This window comes from Brachycentrus maculatus, unplaced genomic scaffold, assembly GCF_059751285.1.
Source record: "Brachycentrus maculatus isolate JH-2025_06_01 unplaced genomic scaffold, ASM5975128v1 h1tg000748l, whole genome shotgun sequence".
In the NCBI taxonomy this organism is placed as follows: domain Eukaryota; kingdom Metazoa; phylum Arthropoda; class Insecta; order Trichoptera; family Brachycentridae; genus Brachycentrus; species Brachycentrus maculatus.
The window spans coordinates 43,770-66,551 of NW_028281479.1; the positions used below are offsets into that span (position 1 = coordinate 43,770).

Here is a 22,782-nt window from a genome sequence, read left to right on the forward strand (position 1 = left end):
GTGCGTGGTGTGCGCAAGTACTTAAACACTCGGGTACTTAAACTTAAGTCTATGGTCCGCAAAATGTAAACTTGTCTATTACGTACGTCTGTCCGAATGAGAACTGTCAAGATAATCCATTGTCAAAATCCGAAAAAAGCGGCAAATTCTTATAGCGGCTCGCGAGATATTCATGTAATTCGTTCAATACTCTGTTCTGTGACAGTAATTTCTTTTATTTTATCGAATAATAATACGTACAGTTGAGAGGACTTATTTCGTTAATATTTTGTAGTAAATAAAACTTTCAAATAATATGGATGAATACCCTGATCCAGAGGATGAATATGAGTTAATGTACGGGGATGATTTGGAAGTTTTAAGAGAAAGTGAGGGTTAGTATTAAAATGACACAAAAGTATTTTAGTAAAAATCTTGTAGTATTTTATTAAATGTCTTATTGTAAAATATGCATAAAATTTAGCTTGCACAGAAATTATAATACATTAGCTATAATTTTAGTTAATCTCCATTACACTATTATTAAAAAGTATACATCTTCGATATTGTTGGTATAATCTGGTAATTGTTATACTTAATTTGTTACATTTAGACGCTCTCTGTGAACTCTTACAAAGAAAATAAATAAAAGAGCAGAACTACGACACATTCAATTACAAGATGATTGAAAAAAACATTTTTGCGATTTAAACACAATTGCCTTAACCATATAGAGGAATAATTTTAGGAAAAACAAAATTTATTCAACGACAAAAAAGATCACCGGAAGTAAATTAATTTCTTAGTTTACATAATCTTTTAATCGACAATGGTTTCCGCAATTTATAGTCCCATACGGCATTACAACCGACCATTTCTTTACAGAATGTACGACCGGACCGGATTCTGAAAATGGTGGCAAGAGTCGAAGATCGCTGGATTTTTCTAGTCCGGCAATTCGAAAAACCTTCAGTACTACGTCAGCCCGCGTCGAAGAAACTTCTCAAAATGTCCCGCCGTCGAAGCAGACGGCGAGTCTCGACGAGAGCGGCGTCGAGCAGCTCCAGGAAGCGAATTCCAGCAGTTGTCAGAAGCGACGTTTGGAGGAGCTGTTCGGGGACATAGGCGACCTGGAGGAGTGGGGCGGCGAGAGGAAGCGCGCGCGGGCGGAGGGGGGCGAGGGGCGCGAGGAGGAGCGTGACCGGCGCCTCGCGGAGCGCATCGTGGAGCTGCGGCGGCGCCGGCGCCTCGAGGGGCTCGCCGGCGCGGCCGCCCCCGCCGCCGCCGCGCCCCCCCTCGCTCGGGACAACTTCTCCTTCGTCATCCCCAGGTGTGTCATGCCCGTGTCGCGCTCCGTGCGCATATATTCACCTCCCGTAGCGTTGCGCTAATATTGTACTACTGTTGCAGGTGGCCATACTTCCCCTTGACTCGGAGCAACGGGGAGAGGGTGTATGTGCGGATGCACAGTGAAGAATTCATAGACGCGGAAATAGACGACGTAACCAAATGTAAAAAAGGTTTTAGAAACCTTTTGGGAAGTTCCTTTAATACCATTTTGGAAGAGGCAAAATCGTATGTAAGTTTAAAATATTTAAATTGCTTACGGCGCAATAGTCCGAGTATTGAAACTTCTTTGCTGGCGTTTATTATAATTTATATTAAATCAATTTTATTACTCTTATCTCAATTGAGCGGATTTCATCTTTTTGGCAAAACAATCCGTAGAAATGTCACCAGCCTAATTATCCATGAAAGGGTTATTAATCGAGAATACTAAGAGGATCGGAGCGTTACATTGTTATTTATTTAATATATTTTGCACAATTTTAATTGTTAATTTATAATCTGTTATTAATACCAACTAGTGAATCTGATCGGTAGCTAGATCAATCTCATCCGCTCATTTAATCTTATTTCTTATTTAACCGTAATTATGGGGATCGCCATATTTCCATTCTGTCATGGAATCCACGCTGTGCTGTAAGAAATTATCTTTTATTTATTTAGTAATGATAAAAACTACCCTTATACGTTTCACTTTTTCCGTTTTTCCTATGTTAGGAAATATTACAATTTCATACATACGAACTAATATTTACATTTTATAATTAATTATTTTTATTGCATTTCAATAGTCAATCATTGTCATTTAAATTTACACCCAAGTCAGTAAATTGCAACTAAAAAGTCAATTAAATACATAACTTACAATTGGAATGAATATTTGTATACTCTTCTTCTTCTTCATCTTCTTGCTCAATGCTGAGCGTCGTGGTCTTCTGGAATGTCAGGCACTTGGTGCACAAGTCCTCTCCATTCTTCCCGGTCCTGGGCCAACTTGATGGCAGCGTTTAGCGAGGATCCGGTTAATTCCTTTATTTGGTCTGTCCATTTTGTTGGAGACCGTCCTCTTGCCCGCTTGCCTTCAACTGTACCTGTTACTACCAGTTTTTCAAGACTCTTCTCGTTCTTTCTGGCGATATGCCCAAAGTAAGACAGAATCCTTTTCCTGCAAGTCGTGGAGAGTCTTTCTGTCACTGACAGTTCGCGGAGAATGGAGACGTTTGTGCGTCTTGCAGTCCAAGGAATGCGCAGCATCCTCCTCCAGCACCACATTTCAAACACATCCAGCATATGTCTTTCCTTTTTCCTCAGTGTCCATGTTTCCACTCCATACAGCGCAATGGAGAATACAAGAGATTTCACTAGACGGGTTTTCGTTCTCCTCAGTATGGACCGATTTTTCCATATCTTCGCCAGACTAGACATTGCTGATTTTGCCATTCCAATTCTTCTCCGGATTTCTGCTTCACAGCCTCCGTCTTTAGAAATGAGTGCACCTAAATAGATAAAGTCGTCGACTTCTTCATAATCCCTTAAAGAATTGTTCCTTATCAGGGTGCCGAATCGGTCGATGACAAGAACCTTGGTTTTACTTTTGTTTATTTGAAGTCCTAAATGCTGGCTTTCTATTTCGACTCTATGGAGGAGTTCAGCCATTTCGTCCTCATTGTTGGCTATTAGCGTTGTGTTGTCTGCAAACCTTATATTGGAGATCTTTTTGCCCCCTACTGATACGCCACCTTCCCACCCGTCTAGTACTTTCCTCATTATATATTCTCCATATATATTAAAGAGATCAGGAGACAGTATACACCCTTGTCTCACGCCTTTTTGTACTTGAAATGACTCTGAGAGGAAATTATCAACTCTTACCGATGCCAAATTTTGTACGTATAAGTTGTGAATAAGAACTATCAACTGTCTCGGTACACCCATTGCTTCCAAAACCTTCCACAGGCAATTCCAATTCACGCAGTCAAAAGCCTTTGTATAATCAATAAAGCAAAGTACGACCGGAACCTTGAACTCCCGACTTTTCTCGATTATTTGTCTTATGTTCAAGATTTGCTCACGTGTACCCTTGCCTTTGACGAATCCAGCTTGCTCAATTGAAATTTGCCAGTCGAGGTAGTGTTTTAGCCTTGCTTTTAATATGTGTAGCAATATTTTGCTGGCATGAGAGATGAGTGAGACAGTTCGATAGTTTTCACACTTTAGCGTAGAACCCTTCTTGTGTATTGGAATAAATACAGATTCCACCCAGTCCGTTGGCCATATTCCTGATTCCCATACCGAATTACATATATTGTGCATCCTCTTAATGCCGTCATCGGTCATATTCTTTAGGAACTCAGCTTGGATTCCGTCCTTTCCAGGCGATTTGTAGGATTTGAGTTTTTTAATGGCATTCTCTACTTCCTGGAGGATTATATGGGGTTCATCTGGATTTAAATCATTGAATTCTGCCTGGGGTTGCATACTATCATCTTTGTATAGGTCCGCACAATACTCTCTCCACCTTCTGATGACTTTGTCAATTTCACAGATGGTATTTCCCTGCCTGTCCTCAATGGTCCATGTTCGAGGCTTGAACTTCTTGGCGAGTGTTTTCACTTTTTGGAACAAGTCGCGAGTGTGATTAGTGTTAGCGTGACTTTCAATATCCTCGCAAATCGAATTGATGTAGCGCTCTTTATCCGCTCTGCAACTTCTTTGCACTCTTCGGTTCAGTTCGGAGTATTGGACTCTTACTTCCTGGGTAGATGTGCTCAATTTCTTAAGCCGTTTCCTCTCTTCAATTAATTTCCAGGATTCTTCGGATATCCATTGACCTCGTGTTTCCATATTTGTCCTCGGGGTTTGAGACTCTTTGATGCTTGACGCTATGATATTCTTTAGCTGTGACCATTTGTCTTCAGGATTATTAGAATTATCTTGAGAACTCTGGATCATGGATGAGAAATTTACTTGGAATTTCTTCAAGATGTCTTCAGAAGGGGTAGTTCGTTTTTTAGCCACATTTCGTTTTATATTTTTCAGCTTCATTTGTATTTCAGCAACAAGAAGTTGATGGTCAGAACCGCAGTCGGCTCCTGGGAAAGTTTTCACATTACGAACAGTCGATCTCCATCTCTTACTTATCATAATGTAATCAATTTGATTCCTGTATCTATCGCCAGGTGACTTCCAGGTATATAGTCTGCGTATGTGGTTTTTGAACCACGTGTTCATAATAGTCAGTTCAGTTTCTGTGCAAAAATGCAGTAGTTTCTCGCCTCTATCATTACGTGTGCCAATTCCATAGTGTCCGACAATGTCTCTCGGTTGGTCAGAGTCTGATGTTTTTCCAATTTTTGCATTGAAGTCTCCAATAACTAGTGTCACTTCTTTATTAGGAATGCTACGAAGTACAGTCTCTAATTTTGCATAGAATTCATCAGCATACATTATTTGATTATTAAATGAACTTACATATTTGCGTACTTTAAAAATAAAATTGCCGCACATCCGGACTAAATGTGTGCCAAGAGTTTATCATTTTGCATCTGGAATTTGAGAATGCAAAGCCGCTTCTAAATATGTACAATGTTCTGTTTGGTATAGCTGTCTTATTGGATACTGAGTATTTCATCGCGTGGTATTAAGGAAATTCCTAAATCAGTATTAGGGGAAATTAATCTTCTTATTAAATCAAAATAAGTGGTGGTTATATGAATTATATAAAGGGTCCGCCAAATAACTTTTTTTTTTGAAAATGCTATAAAAAACATCGAGTGTAGCTTCGGCTGTGTGGCACGTAGCGCCGTCCTGTTGAAACCAAATGTTGCCAATATCCTCCTCTTCAATTTTTGTGAACAAAAATCCGTTCAACATGGCCCGATAACGATCGCCATTGACTGTAACGGCCACTCCTTGCTCATTTTCAAAGAAAAATGGCCCAATTATGCCTCTGGACCAAAATCCGCACCAAACAGTGACTCGTTTTGGGTGTACCGGCTTTTCAATGTATGCGTGCGGGTTTTCTGTGCCCCAAATACGACAATTTTGCTTGTTTACATACCCGCCAAGATCAAAATGAGCTTCATCCGAAAAGATGATTTTTTTGGCAAAATCGGCATCTTCTGTAAGTCGATTGCAGGCCCACTCAGCGAAGCGAAAACGCATTGGATGGTCAGTTGGCTTCAACTCCTGAACCAATTGGACTTTGTATGGCGTCATACCAAGGTCTTTATGCAAAATTCGTCTCAATGATGTCTCCGAAATGTTCAATTGTTGAGAACGACGGTGAATTGATGTTGATGGCGCTTCACGCACACTTTCTGCCACAACATCGATATTCTCGGGTGTACGCACTGTTTTTGGCTTTTCACGCTTTGGTTTATCGATGAGGATGCCAGTTTCTTTCACTTTTTTCACAAGATAACGAACATACGGAGCTGACGGTGCTTCTCTTCTTCCAAAAACCGTACGCAATTTTCGCACACATTCTGCAACATTACCATGATTTTCAAAGTAATGTCGCAATATTTCCCAGCGTTGTTCAAGCGTATACACAACCATATTCGCTCAGCGGAAGGATAAAACTAATTATCTGTCAAATCAGACATGAGCTAAGTGTTACCATTCACGAAATAAGCACTAGTTGAAAAAAAAAACTTTAGATGGCGGACCCTATATATGGACAGTAAATATCCTCATAGCTAATTAAATTAATAAAAATTTCCAATGAAGTTACTTTCTGTCCAAAATAGCCACGACTAGTCCAAAATATATGCGCTGTTCTATGTACACTGTAAAATCGTCGAATGATTTGTTTTTATCTCACTCTGTATGTTTTATTTTTAGTTAGACAAAAAAGCAGAACCCGTTCCCGTTCCGGAGCGAGCGGAAGAGATCGGGAGCGGAGGAGCCGAGAGCGGAGAGGAGGAGCTGTGGGTGCAGCGCTACCGGCCGCACAGCTACTGCGAGCTGCTCTCCGACGAGGCCACTAACCGGGCGCTCCTGCACTGGCTCAAGATGTGGGATAAGGTGAGTCCGCACATCCCGCTCTACGCATCCCTCTCTGCCACTCCCTACTACGCTCACCGACGCGCATTCCGCAGGTCGTGTTCAACCGAGAAGTGAAGCTGAAAACTGCGGAGAAGAAGAGCAGCTTCAACAAGCGTTCCGGCAAATTCGAATTTGGGCAAAAAAGCAAGGACAGTCCGGGGGAGAGCGAGCCGGTGCTGGACCAGCACGGGCGGCCGTACCGCAGCCTGGCGCTGCTCTGCGGGCCGCCGGGCTGCGGGAAGACCACCCTCGCCCACCTGCTCGCCAGACATGCGGGTAAACATCATTATCTTGTTTTTTTTAAACATACTTTTAACTGCTAGCATCGATTTCACAAGTTGCGCACATGAATTAACAAATTGCGCACAAAATTCTCTATATTATGAAAGATGTAAAATTCTTTACATCATTGATATAAATACAAATTATTACTGTATCTTGATTTTTTTCAATATAATATTTGTTTTTATTTTTTCATTATTTGTACTTCGTATTTTAAATTACTATTACTATTTACATTTAAAAAAACATTACATTCGCTATCAATTTTTTTTTTGTAATTTGCTACTTGAATTACGAATACATGTTGCAATTTTCTGTAGCTGATAAATCTTTCATCAAACAAATGTTCTTTCTTTGTTAGATTAATTTTTTTACTAACATTTCTTGGTGGAACTGCATTTTATATAATAAACAACTACTCTTTACTCTTTTTCATTTTTATTTTGACCATTATTTTTTATTTTGGTTTGGCGATGTCGGTAATTGGCACTGGTCACATAAAATAAAAGTCGAACAAACTAAATAGTTATTTTGTTATAATGCATGCTCTTTCCTTTCTTTCGTGATTATTCGTGAAATTTCGTAATCAACCGGGACCGGGACTTACACTGAAAACTGTTTATTTAAAATCCCTTCCTTAACTGTAAATTTACTTTTATTTTTATCATTTAAAAAAATTAAATAATTAAAAAAGTTGCAAAATCATCGCAAAGTTTAAAAAAAAATCACATAAGGAAAAGAACATATAGGCAATTTAATAAGCGCTCAGCTAAAATACCATACCAGGCACCAGCACCAGGTATCTTTTTATCTCATAACTTTACACATAGCGTGTGTGCGTATTTTCATCTGCTCTCTCTGGTATCGCAACAAATAGCTGTTACCTGTATTTTTAATTCTTTATTTTATCTATTTCATAGATATGCATCATAAGTATCACTGACTGTAATAAATAAAATCCGCAACAATTTTGTATACTTCAAAGCTCAATTTTATTTCATCCAGGATACAATGTTGTGGAAGTGAACGCTTCGGATGATCGCAATGTGGAATCCTTCAAAACAGCTCTGGAGAACTCCACGCAGATGAAGTCGGTCTTGGATGCTGAGAAGAGGCCTAACTGTCTAGTCCTAGGTACATACTACCCTTCCTTCACAATTTCGCTGCTACAAACTGTATTCAAAGAGCTACTTTGTAAAGCATATCACTTGCAATAGTAAATGTATAATTTTTTACTAAGTTTTTTCAACAATGTAATTAAGTAATGTTAGTATACAACCACTCACCGAGGTTTTTGTCAACCATTTTCGGGACATACCCACCTCTTCATCAGGGCAATCACTATACCAGCATGCAAATATACTACATGTCACTGTCATAACACTGTTCACAAGCTTACAACTACACAAATGTTAATCACAGGACTTACAGCTTCTACCAAAAACGCATGTGATTAAACTTTTGTGTAGTTGTGAGTGTGTGAATAGTGCTATGTAGTGTAGTATTGTTTGCATGCTGGTGTAGTGATCGTCGTCATGTAGAGATGGGTACGTCTATAACCATCTCTTTGTATATATATACTACGAAACATTTTTGCATATAAAAAGTTAAAATGACTAAAAAAAAGTAAATGCTTTAAATATAAACACATTTAAAAAAAAACATATATATGTTTAAATATATATATATATATATATATATATATATATATATATATATATATATATATATATATATATATATATATGTAGTATATCAAGTTGTTATATAATTATAATTCGATTCTTCAATTGGTCAAAAAAAAAATCCATTTAATTTTAACAGTATTATTGTGCCAAAGGGAAAAACCACTGTTTTCAAGGGAAACAAACAAATTACTGAGACCCATGAGAGACATGAATTTTAAAAGATGATCAATAATCTAGAGGTTATTATTGTAATAATATCGGATGGCGAGTAGTTTGAACATTGTTCTTATATAAGTAAACGATAACATTTCAGATGAGATAGACGGAGCGCCGCTTCCGGCTATCGAGTTCCTGGTGAAGTTCATGTCGGGGACCGGGGTGGGGGGGAGCAAGGGCAAGGGACGGCGTGGTGGCGTGGCGCGGCGTCCCATCATCTGCATCTGCAACGACCCGTACGCGGCCGCGCTCCGGCCGCTGCGGCGCGTGGCGCTCGTGCTGGCCGTGCCGCCTGCGAGCGTGCTGCGGCTGGCGGAGCGCCTGACCACCGTGTGGCGGCGCGAGGGCCTGCACCCCGCGCCCGACGCGCCGCTGCTGGCCGCGCTGGCCGCGCGCACCGACCACGACATCCGCGCCTGCCTCTCCATCCTCAACTTCTGCAAAGCCAAAGGGAAAATGGTCATTATTCATCGAAAACCTATATTACCTAATAAGTAACCGTATGTTTTATGTTCCCATCTAATGGAGATATGCCGTACACCGATCTGGCTCCGGGAACCAATATAGGAGGGTTGTCGAATAATTTTTGGGAAATATCAACGCTGGAAGGAAGATATCTCAACTTTGAGTCTATGAAAACAAAAAGAGTAATATTTAGCCGATTTATTATGGCGAATGATTACAGAATTTCCTAGCCTAGTTTTCATCCAAATGACAAACATTGAAATGGCTGAAATTCTACAAGATAACTCTGTAAAAAGTTAGTCCGACTACATTTTACGCTGAAAAATAATATGATCAGATCTCCTCAAATCACTTTTGCCATTGTATTCAAACCCATTTTGTACCTGCGTGATTTTGTAATGGCGCAAATAAATAATCACTCGTAATATTATTTCAGCTAAAACTGGCAGACTTGGATAAAATAAATATCGGTCACAAAGATATGGCGAAAACTCTTTTCCAAGTCTGGAAGGAAGTGTTCCAAGTCCAGCCCTCCACGAACGCAGAGGACGGGAGCACAAGGTCGCGGGCCGCCCGACTCCTGCGCGCCGTGTACTCCGCCGGAGACCTCGACAGGTACTGATTTTTTTGTTTAAACGAATGTTGTAAATTGAAATGCATCATATGTTTTAGCTAACCATTATTGTATTTATCACTGTTAGTTATTAATATGACAGCGATAGTTTTTCTAATTCGGTTGAATGAATCAGCGATATATATATTGTTCAACTTCCATTACAGGTTAGCGCAAGGGGTATTCGAAAACTACTTGGATTGCGGCGGCGTACAGCTAGTGTCGGCGTGTCGCGCACTGGACTGGTTCGCAGCCTCCGATCGCCTGTCCAGTCACATCGCCTCCACGCAGAACTACTCGCTGTACCCGTACCTGCCCTACTCCTTCCTCAGCTGGCACTTTCTGTTGGCGCGCATGTCCTGGTCCAACATCAAGTACCCCAAGATAGGATTCGAGGTATGAGTTTTTCTAGAACGTCGCGGCACTTCCGCGGCTCGGGCTCCAATCACAAGGCGCGCTCTGTTGCAGATGCACCAGCGACAGGTGCAGCTGTCGGGCATAGTGTCGGGGGTCCAGCGGGGACTGTGCGCGCAAGTGAAGCCGTACTGCTCGCGGCGCTCTCTGCTGCTGGACGTTCTGCCGCTGCTGCCGCACGTGCTCAGCCCGGCCCTGCGCCCCGTGAACGTGCAGCTCTACACGGAGAGAGAGCGTCGCGCGCTGTCCTCGCTAGTCGGAGTGATGCTGGACTACAACTTGCAGTACACGCAGCAGAAGTTGCCAGATTCCACCTACCAGTATGTTTTGGACCCGGATATAATGTCTGTGGGAATATTTGGTAATTATACCTGTATAATATACCGTACATTCATTTACAGCAGACCCTCAGTTTTCACAATTTGTTGTACAAGTTTGTTGTTCAATTCTTGACTTATAAAAAATATTTTAAACTTTTAACATTTATAAACAGCGGCGTTTTTTACAAACAGGATTTTTATCAGTATAAAATCAATATACACTAATACAGATTTTGTTTACGAATCTTCAGTATGTTATCTCTCTATCCTCTCTACTTTCATGTAACGGAAACCTCAATTCAGTCATCGTACTCTGCATACAGGCCGCTAATACACAAAATACCGTAAACTAGAGGTACTTTCTGGCAATCAATTATTTCATTAGCGGGTTAGTGTTTAGATTACTAAAGCAGTTAGCCTAAATCTTACTACCCGTGATGTGATCAATAAGAGAAGCGCTTATAGGTCAGATTTTAGACCAGGATTAGGGAACATTTTCATTTCTAAAGGCCACATTCTATTATCTGATTCAGCGTGAATCCGCAGTAAAGAAAACCTCGACATCCCCCCCCCATAACATTTTCATTATTTTCTTATGCTTTCATTAAGTGAATTGTACCTGCAATGGGGTCAATGATGACTCGTCGGTTTGTTTCAGATGAAAAAACATCCAACGTTCGCACGTTGACATACGCCATGAAGCAGCTGATAGGGCGCGAGGTGGAGCTGGAGAGGATCCGGCGGGTGGAGGGTAGCGCCCCTCGCCCGCAGGCCCGCCCTCCCGCCCCCGCCCCCGCCCCCGTCCCCGCCGCCCTTCCCAACCACCTGCAGCGCCTGGAGCCCAAGAAGATGCGCTCCGATGTCCCACTGGTGAGTTTACAGTCTTGCTACATTTCCACTTGTCGCAACGTCCAGTCCTTTTTGTACAGTTTTGAAGGATATATTTTATCTACTGACATATCGCTCACTCCTTTCAACAACGTCATTATCAAAAAACTTGATTTTTCAGGAGATCGTTTCTAAAGTTTAAAAATATAATTAAATGTATTAAAAATAAATATCAAGCCACTTATTGAACTTTTTACTGTGCAAAAGATCTTTTTAGGTAAAACCTGAATGTTTTTTCTCCATTTGAAAAATATTAAGTATATTTCAAAAAATAATTAAACAATACCTTTTCTACAAAATGCAAAAACAACACTTTCTACCCTGAAGCGGGTAAATATTAAGTTAAAAATATGCCGCTTTTGCTGGAATGAAGTAGATTTTCTGGGCATTCCGAAAACATGCGCAACTGAAAATTGACAATTTTTTATATATTATGACGTTGTTGAAAGAAGTGAGCGATATGTGTCACAACCTTAATTCTGAGATTTATCATTTATTTGCCTAGATTTGTCATCTAGACTGATTATTGTTACAAATAAGACACATTGTATGCCATATGGGACTGTGATTAGAAAACTAAAAAATAATGAGAAAGGGATAGAAAAAGTTGTCTCTCAACATAATTACAATTAGAGAAAGCTAAAACAAAGAAACGTAAAACAAATTTACTATATTCCAATATGTTTAATTGCTATCATCATTTTTCTTCAAGGGTAATGAATATTTACGCTTATTCACTAAAATATAAAAATTCCTGCTGAGGTGCTCGTAAATAAATAATAATACGGAATTATTCACTAAAAAATAAAAAATTCCTGTAGGGGTGCTCGTAAATAAATAATAGTACGGAAATCATGTAGAGCAATTTGAATATATGATATAACAAAAGTACTTTTTATTATTACACAAAAAGCACCATTTATAACGCATCGAATTGTGCTGAAACAGAACCGTAACTAAGATATCAAATATAGAAGATAAAAAAAATTAAGACCGGCATTAACTTCCTTGTGACGTGGCCAGGCGCAAGCTTTAGGAGTCATTCGCAAACAAACCTCGCATATCAAATGGCAATCAAGATAAGTACAAGATTGGCATCCTGTGTAGAGCGATCGGCTCCGACGGTGACCGCACGACGAATACATAGTGCCCTTTAGTGGACAAGTTGCAGTTGTACAGCTCGGCTTATGTTCCCCGTCATACAGATGAGCAGCCTAATAGTCTCGTCCCATCACCGACCGTGGCCATGGCCAGCGCCGCGCTGTGAAGTCAATAAAAAACTTTTGTGAAGGACCACTTTGTTGCGAGTCCAAAATAGATTAATCCATTTTACATTAATCCTTATGTGAATTTTTGTTTGGGTTTGGAGTTACAATCTAGGTACGCAACTGACTTTTTTTATATTTTGATACTAAATTAAATTATAGTGAAAAATCACTGATATTTATTGAAACTCCAGCATATTAGTCAAATGCGCTAACCACTACACTACAGATGCAGACTAATTAATATACGCATAAATGTAGTTCTATAGGAATGTGTACAATTTTATTCTCAATATTATTAATATTTAAAGCATTTATTTGTGGCTAGTCATGTACAATTTTATTACTAAATATTATAATAAAATTGTATATGATAAAATAACAATTACATATTTAGTTTTTTCCACGTATATTTAATTTGATCTGTGACCGAGTTTCGTCGTTACTGACATCATCAGACCGGCAGAGGGCTAGACAAAAGCCTATGTTAAATACACAACAAGGCAGGGGTTAAAAATAAATGTTTTTATATTTAAAAATCTGACAAAACAAATTTAAGTTGTGTGAATTATTGTTTGAAGTAAGTATTGTATTATAAAATTGTACATATCCTATTACATAGTATTATCATATTAAATATAAGCCCTGGATAATAATCCAGGGCTTTTTTCCCCGTGTAATGCGGTGGAATGGCGTTCCGGCACCTTTTTCACGTATATATATATATATATATATATATATATATATATATATATATATATATATATATATATATATATATATATATATATATATATATATATATATATATATATATATATATATACATATATATATATATACATATATATATATACATATATATATATATATATATATATATATATATATATATATATATATATATATATAATATATATATATAATAATAAAACCCTTATCCGCACCCCAATGGTGCAAAGGGCACTGCATCATATAAACGCAGTGTTATGTTGATCACATGAAGGAAAGGTGATCAGCCCTCCGCTTCAGGTACCAGTCCAGGGTAGTATTGAATAAATATTACAGTGAAAAAATCACTTATATTTATTTTACCCCCCTCGGGAATCGACCCCAGGACCTCCAGAACGGTAGCCGAGCGTGCTGACCATTACACTACGGAGGCGGACGATATATATATATATATATATATATATATATATATATATATATATATATATATATATATATATATATATATATATATATATATATATATATTTTTTTTTTTTAAATCACGAAACAATATTTGCGCTTACGTAATTACAATCTTTATTTATATAATTCATCAAAATGATAAAATATGGTATTGTAAATTAAACCGTATGGAAACACAGTCAATTAAAGTAAAGCGTAATTTGTGTGCATTATGTTTCGGTCCCTTGTGTATGTATAGGACCGTGTTCGGCGCTCTCCTACACAATGTTCGTCTTCCCGCGTTATAAGCTGATACGTCATCATCTTAGTGGAAGTAAAATGCTTCCAATAATAAAGTACGGGTTTCGCCTTCCGGCATTATTAAATGGATTTCATCCTTTCGGTGCCGCGCTGAGTGTGTGTGTGAGCGCGAGCGCCTCAACATTAATCACTGCCGGCCCTGCGCGCGGCGGGGGCGGCGGCGGGGGCGGGGGCGGGGGTGCAGACGCCAAGGAAGAAGAATGATTTACGAAGCAAATAAATTCCGCTACTCGCCACCCGCTCTGCACACGGAGGGGGGGGGCTCGCGCGGCGCGCCCGACGCGCCCGGTGCGCGCCGCGTGCCCGCGTGCCGCGCGCGCTCCGGAGACTGCCCCTAATGAAAATGGGAAACATGTTAGCGATATTACTCCGCGCTAAGGAGTTAGGGCTATAATCGCTTAGAAGATTTAGTGTCGGGAGTGAGAAGTTAACTCGAGCGGTCTATACATCTCCGAGAGAATAATAGTCCTAACGGAATAGCGGGGGCGGAGCCGCGCCTAACCCTTTCTGGAGCCTTTTTTATATATTTCAACTCTATTTACTTCATGTACCCGAGAGTGTAATTCATTAATATAAATGCGTATTACATAACGGAGATAGTTATGTAGATGCTACACATTCGGCTCGACGCGTCCCAGCGCCCCGGACTCGCGTTCAACGCGCGAGTGCGTGCATTATTTCCTCTCTGAAACTATTGGGCGATAATAAACGAGTATCATCCCATAGGGCACACCATACCGTCGGTTATTGTAAAATTTAATGCCATGAAAATAATATTTCATGTTGAATATCCTTGTTTGCTCGATCCAGTCCTGTTGTACTGTCCTGTTGTAACGCACTCGCGTTTGTTATGGGCTTTAATTAGTTAGGTACCCAAAGCGTCAACGCATTTTTTCATACTATTTATTTCTACACTGATGCATTCGTCCGTGGTCAGAATACAAGAGCCAACAGTGAATTCGGCGCCGTGCACCGTGAAGAGTAGCCGTAAGAAGAAAAAAAGCAGTAACTTTTCGTAACCATCTTTGCTTTAAGCTGTTGGTGGATTCCCTTTTCATCCGATGAAGATTATTTTATTAATTTAGATATTGATGTATCGTGAAAATATCATCCTTAAAAAAATAGCAAAATACTGAAAGCCTCACTAGCGTGTAAACATTAGGGTATTGGCTCTTTATACTTTATCTGGCGAGTAAAGTGGACGTGGTCTCGCAGGAATATTTTTCTCAGCCGAGAACTTGCGAATCAGAAGCGACGAGTTACACTGCGCATTCTCGCGATGAAGAAGGAAGCCATTGGCCCAATTTTTCTGGTCTCTTTCTTCGTAAATTATTTTGCAAACGTTGCAGTACGCCTTTGTAAAACTCAAAATTTACAGTTGTTCCCCTTGGAACGCACTATGCCCTCACTATGTAAAAAATATGAGCATGGTCTTGATATTTGACTTTGACTGACGTGATTTTGTTTAGGGCGAGGAGAGTTAGGGGTTTTCCATTGGGAACTCTCTATTTTCATCTCAGGGTCATATTCATAGATCCAACTTTCACCTTCAATAACAATTTTGGCCATGAAATTCGGATCTGCTCGAAGACGACCCCGTTGCGCGACAGACACGATAAACACGCACTCACAAGCGGCTGCGGAGACTGACTACCTATTAGTAGTCATAACGTGTTCAAAATTGACACAGTCTGTCTCGGAGAATCAAGCCATCGGACATATGACACGAAATGGATGTAGCATCATCAGTTGCGGCTCTAAAAATTCTCTCACCCTATTTTTTGATCAGATCTCGTATATAATAAACCGAGTTACCCTCAGTCCGCCTCACCTACAGGTGCACATAACTCACGCGCAAAACTACGCTATGCGCCTTCCTATTGTTGGTTCCCTTTCGGTAAGGAATTCTTCGATTTGCCACATTCACTTATTACGCGCTAATAATTTATTTTGAAAACAGACGCACGCTTCTGTTTTAAATATTAATGTATACGAGGTTGTAGGAACATTTAATGTCGTAATTTTCCTAAGCGATTTTACTATCGGATTATTCCGCCAAAAACAAGTTGGCCCCGCGGCCCCCGCCCCCCGCCCCCTGCCTCAGGGGGGCTAATGGCGTGGCGGTCGGTTGAAGCGTCCGTTTCCGGAACGCAGTAGGAAAAATGCGAAAATTGGAGTTTAGTAAATAAAATAAATAAATGTAATGACGTCACGGGGGAAAAGGCTCCAAATGGCCTAAATAGCCGGAAGCTTTTAGAGTTCCTCCCCCCCCTTCCCCCTACCCCGGGCAGGGGCGCAGGGGCGGCCGACCGGCGGCCCGCGGTCCCGACACCGCCTGCCCCGCCCGGAGATACGTACCGCGTATTAGCGAGTGATTTACCGACGACTCTATTACCCTTACGCGATCTCCTAACGTTTCGTCCATCTCCGCGCGGAATTATTCCGCTTATATTTCACGCGATGTTCCCAATTACCGAAATGGTCAGAGTCCGTTCTGCGGATTTATTACTTTATCGCGTACCTAACGCGATATGCCTCCGGAGTGGCTGGGCGCGCGGCGCGCGGCGCTGGACCGCGGGCCAGTCGGGCCGGAGCATAAATCTCCTCGGACAGGTCTCGTCCGGACTCCCGCGCCTCCCGCGGTATAAATGCGCGATAAATCTCGCCCACCGACTTCCGGTGGGCTCTATGCTAAATACTTCCTGTCCCCCCTCCCCCTCCCCCGCTCGCCGGTCACACCGCACTGCGACTCTTCACCTGACCTCGAGGATGTCTTATTATATTGGATGTACCCGCTTACCATATATGTACATGCAATACATATAATCATTTTTATTTAATTCAGTCTTTCGTTTGTCGTTACTGTTTTCTTGTTTCTCTAGAATAGCTTCCCCTGTTTGATGGTTTTCTCCAGCGTATATCTCAAACCTGTCGTTTATATCAAGTTTAGAAATGTACTAGGATTCTTATCCGGCTCTCCCCGCGATCGGGATTATTGCATTATTTTATAGAAACTTTAACAATAAGGTTATTTTGAATTCCGAAAAATATGTACGAGTATACTCGTACATATTATTACACATCATATATGATGTGTAAATATTTTTGGACTAAAAAAAAAAAGAAAGTCTTCCAGGTCAACAAAGGTTTTCTTTTCCAACAAATGATAACTCTTTGTTTTTTGTTGCGTCGTCTATCTAAAAATAAATATGCGAAGCGTGTATTTAAAAAAATATACGTATGGTGTTCGACCTTCCACCGTTTACCTTACATACACATTTTCTCTCCCAGTATATGACAATAATATGGCACACTTTAACTCAATTTCTAGGATGCTAAGATTGTATAATAATTTAGAAAATACTGATAATGTGACCATCGACATATTTAATGATGGCACGGACAAATACAAGATGACTATTACCAGATTGGTGAAATCAAATTCAAATTGATTTCACCGATCTGGTGGAGTCTTGAATTTTGTACCTTATGTAGCGTAGTTTAATTTCACTTTTTATTTTTACTTCTAATTTTTATTTTTATTTTTCTTACTTCATTACTTTTAATTGTTACTACCCTTTTTTACAACCAAATTTCTATTCTTTATATATGTGTTTAACCTGCACCTTTATTGTTTCTGTAAGCTTGTTGTGTTCCCATATAATTGATGAAAAACGTCAACACTATTTGTATTGCACTGTATTTCGTTTATTGTAATATGTTTTTCATTGTTTGTGAACCATAAATAAATAAAAGTAAAAAATATATACAAATACAAGTTTTCGGTATATACTTAGTAGTTACCTATACGGTATTGTGTTTGGGTGTAATAAATATTGTATCGCAATAATCTGGAAGGGCACCTCGCGCGGTGCTGCAGTCGCGAGAAGGTCCCGGCGTGCGTTATTACGGCGGGAACGGTAATCGCCTCCTTCCTTCCGGACTCGAAGGGCGGGGCGAGCTTTAAGGGATACTTCCCGTTTTCTTCATCCGTTGGATATTTGGACCATAATCGTAAAAATATTATTTTAGAAATGCGAAGTTAAACGATATCCGATCGATAAATCTAGTTCACCCGCCGACAGTAGTTCAGGTGACCGTCGCTAATCCGAATTACCATTTTACGCGAGCTACCGTCCCTCGTCATTCACCGACCCGAGCACCCAGCCCCCAGCACCCGACACCAGCACCCAGCCCCCAGTACCCGGCACCAGCACCCGGCACCAGCACCCGGCACCAGCACCCAGCACCCTAATCCGCCCCCGCCCCGAGTTTGCGAAACGAATCACTCCGAGTAGATATAGCAGATTTATTTTCCATCAGAGCCGGTGTTTACCTCCGTATGACGAGCGGGGGGGGGGAGGTTCCCTCACTTATTCGTCCGTTATTGTTTACACTGTTTGTTTTTGCGGTGAATCCAGTTTAGTGCACCGGGAACAAGAGTGCCACGAGAGAGTAGCGCGAGTGTCGCGTAATGATCCCCATCCCCGCGCGTTGCGGGTGCCGAGAGCGGTGCCCGGCACTCGACCACTCGCCCTACAGCCGGCTCCATCCAGCTCCAGTTAGCTCATTAGCGTCAACCGGCTCTCCGCGCCGCGAGAACAGTTTCTTTTAACGAGATCTCCACGAACCCCCTTCCGATGTGACTACTCTTCTGTGGATTCGTTAAACGCTCTCTCGTCGCCTGTAATATAAAAACTAGCGCGACACGTCCACACGCGGCGTGAAGGTACGTGCCCTTCTTTGTTTCTATTAGTTTACCCTTCGTCGAATAAAAATGATATACCCGCGTAGTTGGTAAGCAAGTCGAGTCGGTAGAAACCGATCGGGCACCCGATACGGTATTTCCCCAGGCGACCGGGCGACCGGGCGACAGGAGAACGAAGCGGGGAAAACAGATTGTTATTTGGCATCCGATAATCTCTAGCGGAGTGGAAACACAATTCTATTTCTATTCCGACTTTTCCAATATAAATATGAAAGTTCCGGGCGGCGGCGGTGTCGCGACAAAACTAATTTCGAAGCGATCAAAGTAAGATCGTACCCGGTTACTTACTTACTCCGCACTTCTGTCGCGACTTCCCGACCGACGCTTCCGGCATTATTGGAATATTATCTCGCTTATTGTTGTTTATCGCCGCGCTCTGCGGAGCTCCGTTACGAGTTTAGCGGAAGGCTACTATGTAATAAGGCTACAGCTTTCTGTAGCGGGCGAGTTAGGTCCCTATGTAGTTAGGACTGAGGTTTCGCCGCCGCCCGGTACCGCTTAGTAAATCCACCCAATTTCCTCGGTGGTCATTTTTCATGGTTCCGCGTAATCCTCCATTTCTCTCCCAACATTACGAGCATTCGAGTACCTTTTCGCACGCGACTATATACCACCGGCGCTAGTGTGGTCAGAGACTTCTGTCTCGGCACATTTCTCTTTTTTGTAATATCGCGTTAACCAGTGCTACTATAAAATATTATAATTCATTTAGTTAGTAACAATTTTTAGTTGTAATTAGTTTTTTTATTAATTGATTCGGCAGTCACTTTGTGGTAAAATCTATCCATTTTTAATTAATGTTTTACTTAGTAAATACCACTATTATATACCACTATAATAGTGGTATTTACTAAGTAAAACATTAATTAGTAATTAGTTTTTATTAATATTTTTATAGCATAAAATAACGCGTTCAATTTTTTCTGCCAATTTTCAATTAAAAGCCCCACTATCCCCTCTATGAGCTAAAGAAATAAGTATCAACGAAATAGCTTGTTTTTGACGTGTCTACGTCTTTTACCCCATCCCGGCTGCTCTCGTTCGGAAAGTTAGCGTCACACATTTTTGGTCTGAGGTCCGCGGCAATTTCTCTTCAAGAATAAGCAGTACGGTCAATGTTATAGTACTATTGTATCGGTCTGTCCTTAGGCTTCTGGTTTCATACAAAATATTGTTCCACTGTCGTCATCAGGCCACCCTACAAACGTATAATTTCGAGCAAATTATATCGATGATTATATTATTATATAAATAATAATATCGATAATTAGTATGTATCGGTCAAAGGCAATCTCTAAGAAGAGATCCATTTTGGCATATAAATAAAGCTGCTCAATGTCGACAATGATACGAGTCTTGTTGGTGGTATATAGTACCACCAACAAGATACTACATATTCACATACTATAAGCGCCGACAACACTCGTGTCATTATTGAAATCGAGCCATACTTCCGTGAAAATATCATCAAAATTTTACAAAACCCTACAAAAAGAGCAATTTTCCAAATGTACTTCCCTCGAAGATCCGCACTTTACTGAAGTTGGTAAGGATGAGACTAACGATGACATATTTCCATCAGGTGATGAAGGACTTCTTCGGCCGCTCCGTGTCCTGCTCCCCCGCCACCGCCGCGAGGAAAGGTAAGCGCCCGCACACTCCCTGCTGCAGTACTACAGTACTACAGTACTACAGTACTACCCTCGCGCGGTAATCAAGTCGCGGAATTAGGAGAATAATTGTCATTCGGATTGTTGGACCAATTACACTGAACAAATTTGTCTCGCACTGAATAAACTCCATCACGCCATCGGTGTGGGAGTTCGGGAGGGAGAACCCCCCCTCCACTCGCCACCCCGAGACTGGGAGAGTACCATCACAGGCGCCGTGGAATACTATAGCCGAATAGAATCGTCTGCGAATCTCGTGTCCCGGGTTCGATTCCCGTCAGTCGGAGAATGGAATCGGGAAATATTTATTTTCAATCATGTGGCTAGTGAGATCTTTACTTAAAATCTCAGAAACTTCGAATCACGGAGAAATGCAACAAAATATTATTACTCTAAAATTTAAATGATAAAGAAATATCAGTTTTAGTTAATTATATTGTAATATCAAAAGAGAGACACTAAAGAAAGATAATAAAATTACAACTATACAGTTTTATCCACATTTATTTTATTTAACTGGTCAAATAAAATCTGACGAAACCCGGTCACTGAGAAAATAAAATGCATGTGGAAAAACTATATAGTTGTTAATTAATTACATAAAATGCATTTCCACCAAACCTGCTACGCCAGTTTCGAAGTCGGGCGTCTACCCAACTGCACCACGGCGCCTGTCACCTCTACCACACAACTGATAATAATAATAATTGAGATAAAAGGTGGTGATTTGGAACCGGTCAGAGGTATCCTCGCGCGGACTACTTTATTGTTACACGAACTAACAGCCCTGTTGTTCCAGCCGGGAAGATAGACGACATCGTGAAGAGCCCCGTGTGGTACCACTACAAGGAAGGCTTCAACAACGCCGTCAGGAGAGATGTCAAAATCAGCGATCTCCTTTGATATTATTCGTATTTCTAAATTTTATATTGTATTTTGTATTCATTGTAGACATTATAAATAAAGTGTAATTTTATGAATCAAAGGTACTGAATCACTTCCCGAGAGCGTCTCCCGATCTGTAATCCCCAGACGTGTCAGCTCTGTACCGTAAATCCTTCCCGGTTAATTTATTACAATCTAAAAACTTTTCTCAGCAAATGGGACTACGCGATATATTATGTGGCGAGTACCCGAGCCGAGTGGAAGCGATCTCCTCCGGTTAGCGGGTCTACCATATACCTGTACGAGGGATGACTTTCAGATGCGATGACGATCTTGTATATCACTCATTCCCTTACTTACGCAGCTCTTTGTTTAGTTTAACTTTCTAAAAATCTCTTCATAAAAACGCTTCTCTGTGTTGCGCACTGTATTGATCTTGGTACTCAAAATTGTCAATTTAAGACTGCTCGCAGACGCGGTGGAGGTAGAAAAAATTGATATCTCATTGATATATTTTATGTTATTGCTCTGAACGTATTGTATTTCTTTTTTATCGTGTTTCGCGGTCGTGTTCTAAAGTATTTTTTTTTCTAAAGTAATTTTTTTTTCTAAAGTAAGTTTTTTTACTATTGTTGTACCCCCTTAGATTTTCCCTGCCTAGTAAAAATAAGTAACAGTATTTTGTGAGTTCGCCTTTCTCCGAATGGTTGTCACCGCGCTTTGGGCATATAAAGGACAGAAGCGGGTGTAGCTAATGTTCCCGGAATTGCGTTTTTGTTAATAAGTTTAATTCAGCTGAGAGTCGAGAATATTCTCGCAACATCGCGCATATATTGCCAAGTTTCTGCGACTCGAGACAGGCAGATTGCGGAGCTGGATGAGAAGGCGCTAATTTATGGTTCGTCCCCAGCACCTGGGCGCCTGGGCACCTGGGCTCCTGGGCTCCGGGGCCCTGGGCTGCTCACTGCAGCCGGAGGGGGGGACTACCCCTTCGTCACTCTCCTAATGAACAATCAAACCTTTATTTAAACTGAAAGTTTTGTTAAAACACCCACTCGGGCTCCGCTAATGTACTAGCTTCATTAAGAAATTCCAACAGCCGGTACGGTAAGTTTTTTTAGTATTCGTTATTTTAATTTCCGAAAAAGATGCCGAATAAATACAAAAGTGGTGGAAGCTGTAAAGAAAAAGGAAATGGCTTTTTAAAAAGCTGCTCAAATATTTCGGCTCGCAACTGATTTATCTGTTTATTTAAACGTTCATTTATGTCCCTTTTAAAATATTTTAATGCAATGAAAAAAATAGAAAATTGGCTAAAAGTGTAATAATTACTCATCACTATCGCCGATGTTGGGCAGGGCATATTTTTAAGGATGGCGGATGTCGGAACAGCGATGAATGGGCTCAGAAAATAGCAATTTTCCCATTTAAGTTTA

At 40.7% G+C, this 22,782-nt stretch overlaps 1 protein-coding gene across 2 annotated transcripts; it reads left to right on the top strand.

Moving 5' to 3' along the window:
- The first annotated feature begins 73 nt into the window (after positions 1-73).
- Positions 74-21,446, top strand: LOC148300329 (chromosome transmission fidelity protein 18 homolog). Of its 2 annotated transcripts, none has more exons than XM_088274918.1 (13): positions 74-374; positions 865-1,309; positions 1,390-1,558; positions 6,172-6,354; positions 6,429-6,651; positions 7,663-7,791; positions 8,659-9,020; positions 9,463-9,641; positions 9,807-10,035; positions 10,108-10,414; positions 11,032-11,243; positions 20,374-20,434; positions 21,261-21,446. In XM_088274918.1, the coding sequence occupies exons 1-13, from the start codon at positions 296-298 to the stop codon at positions 21,362-21,364; spliced, it is 2,682 nt and encodes an 893-aa protein (XP_088131044.1). In that variant the 5' UTR covers positions 74-295; the 3' UTR covers positions 21,365-21,446. The 2 variants fall into 2 exon arrangements, with proteins under 2 accessions (XP_088131044.1, XP_088131045.1); XM_088274919.1 differs by having other exon boundaries at positions 74-368.
- Positions 21,447-22,782: the final 1,336 nt, after the last annotated feature.

Bases quoted from the DNA above. Each gene is read 5' to 3' on its own strand.
- LOC148300329 (XM_088274918.1), top strand. From the start codon at position 296: ATGGATGAATACCCTGATCCAGAGGATGAATATGAGTTAATGTACGGG. The intron at 7,792-8,658 runs GTACATACTACC...ATAACATTTCAG, and splicing joins GCCTAACTGTCTAGTCCTAG to ATGAGATAGACGGAGCGCCG. The intron at 10,036-10,107 runs GTATGAGTTTTT...GCTCTGTTGCAG, and splicing joins ACCCCAAGATAGGATTCGAG to ATGCACCAGCGACAGGTGCA.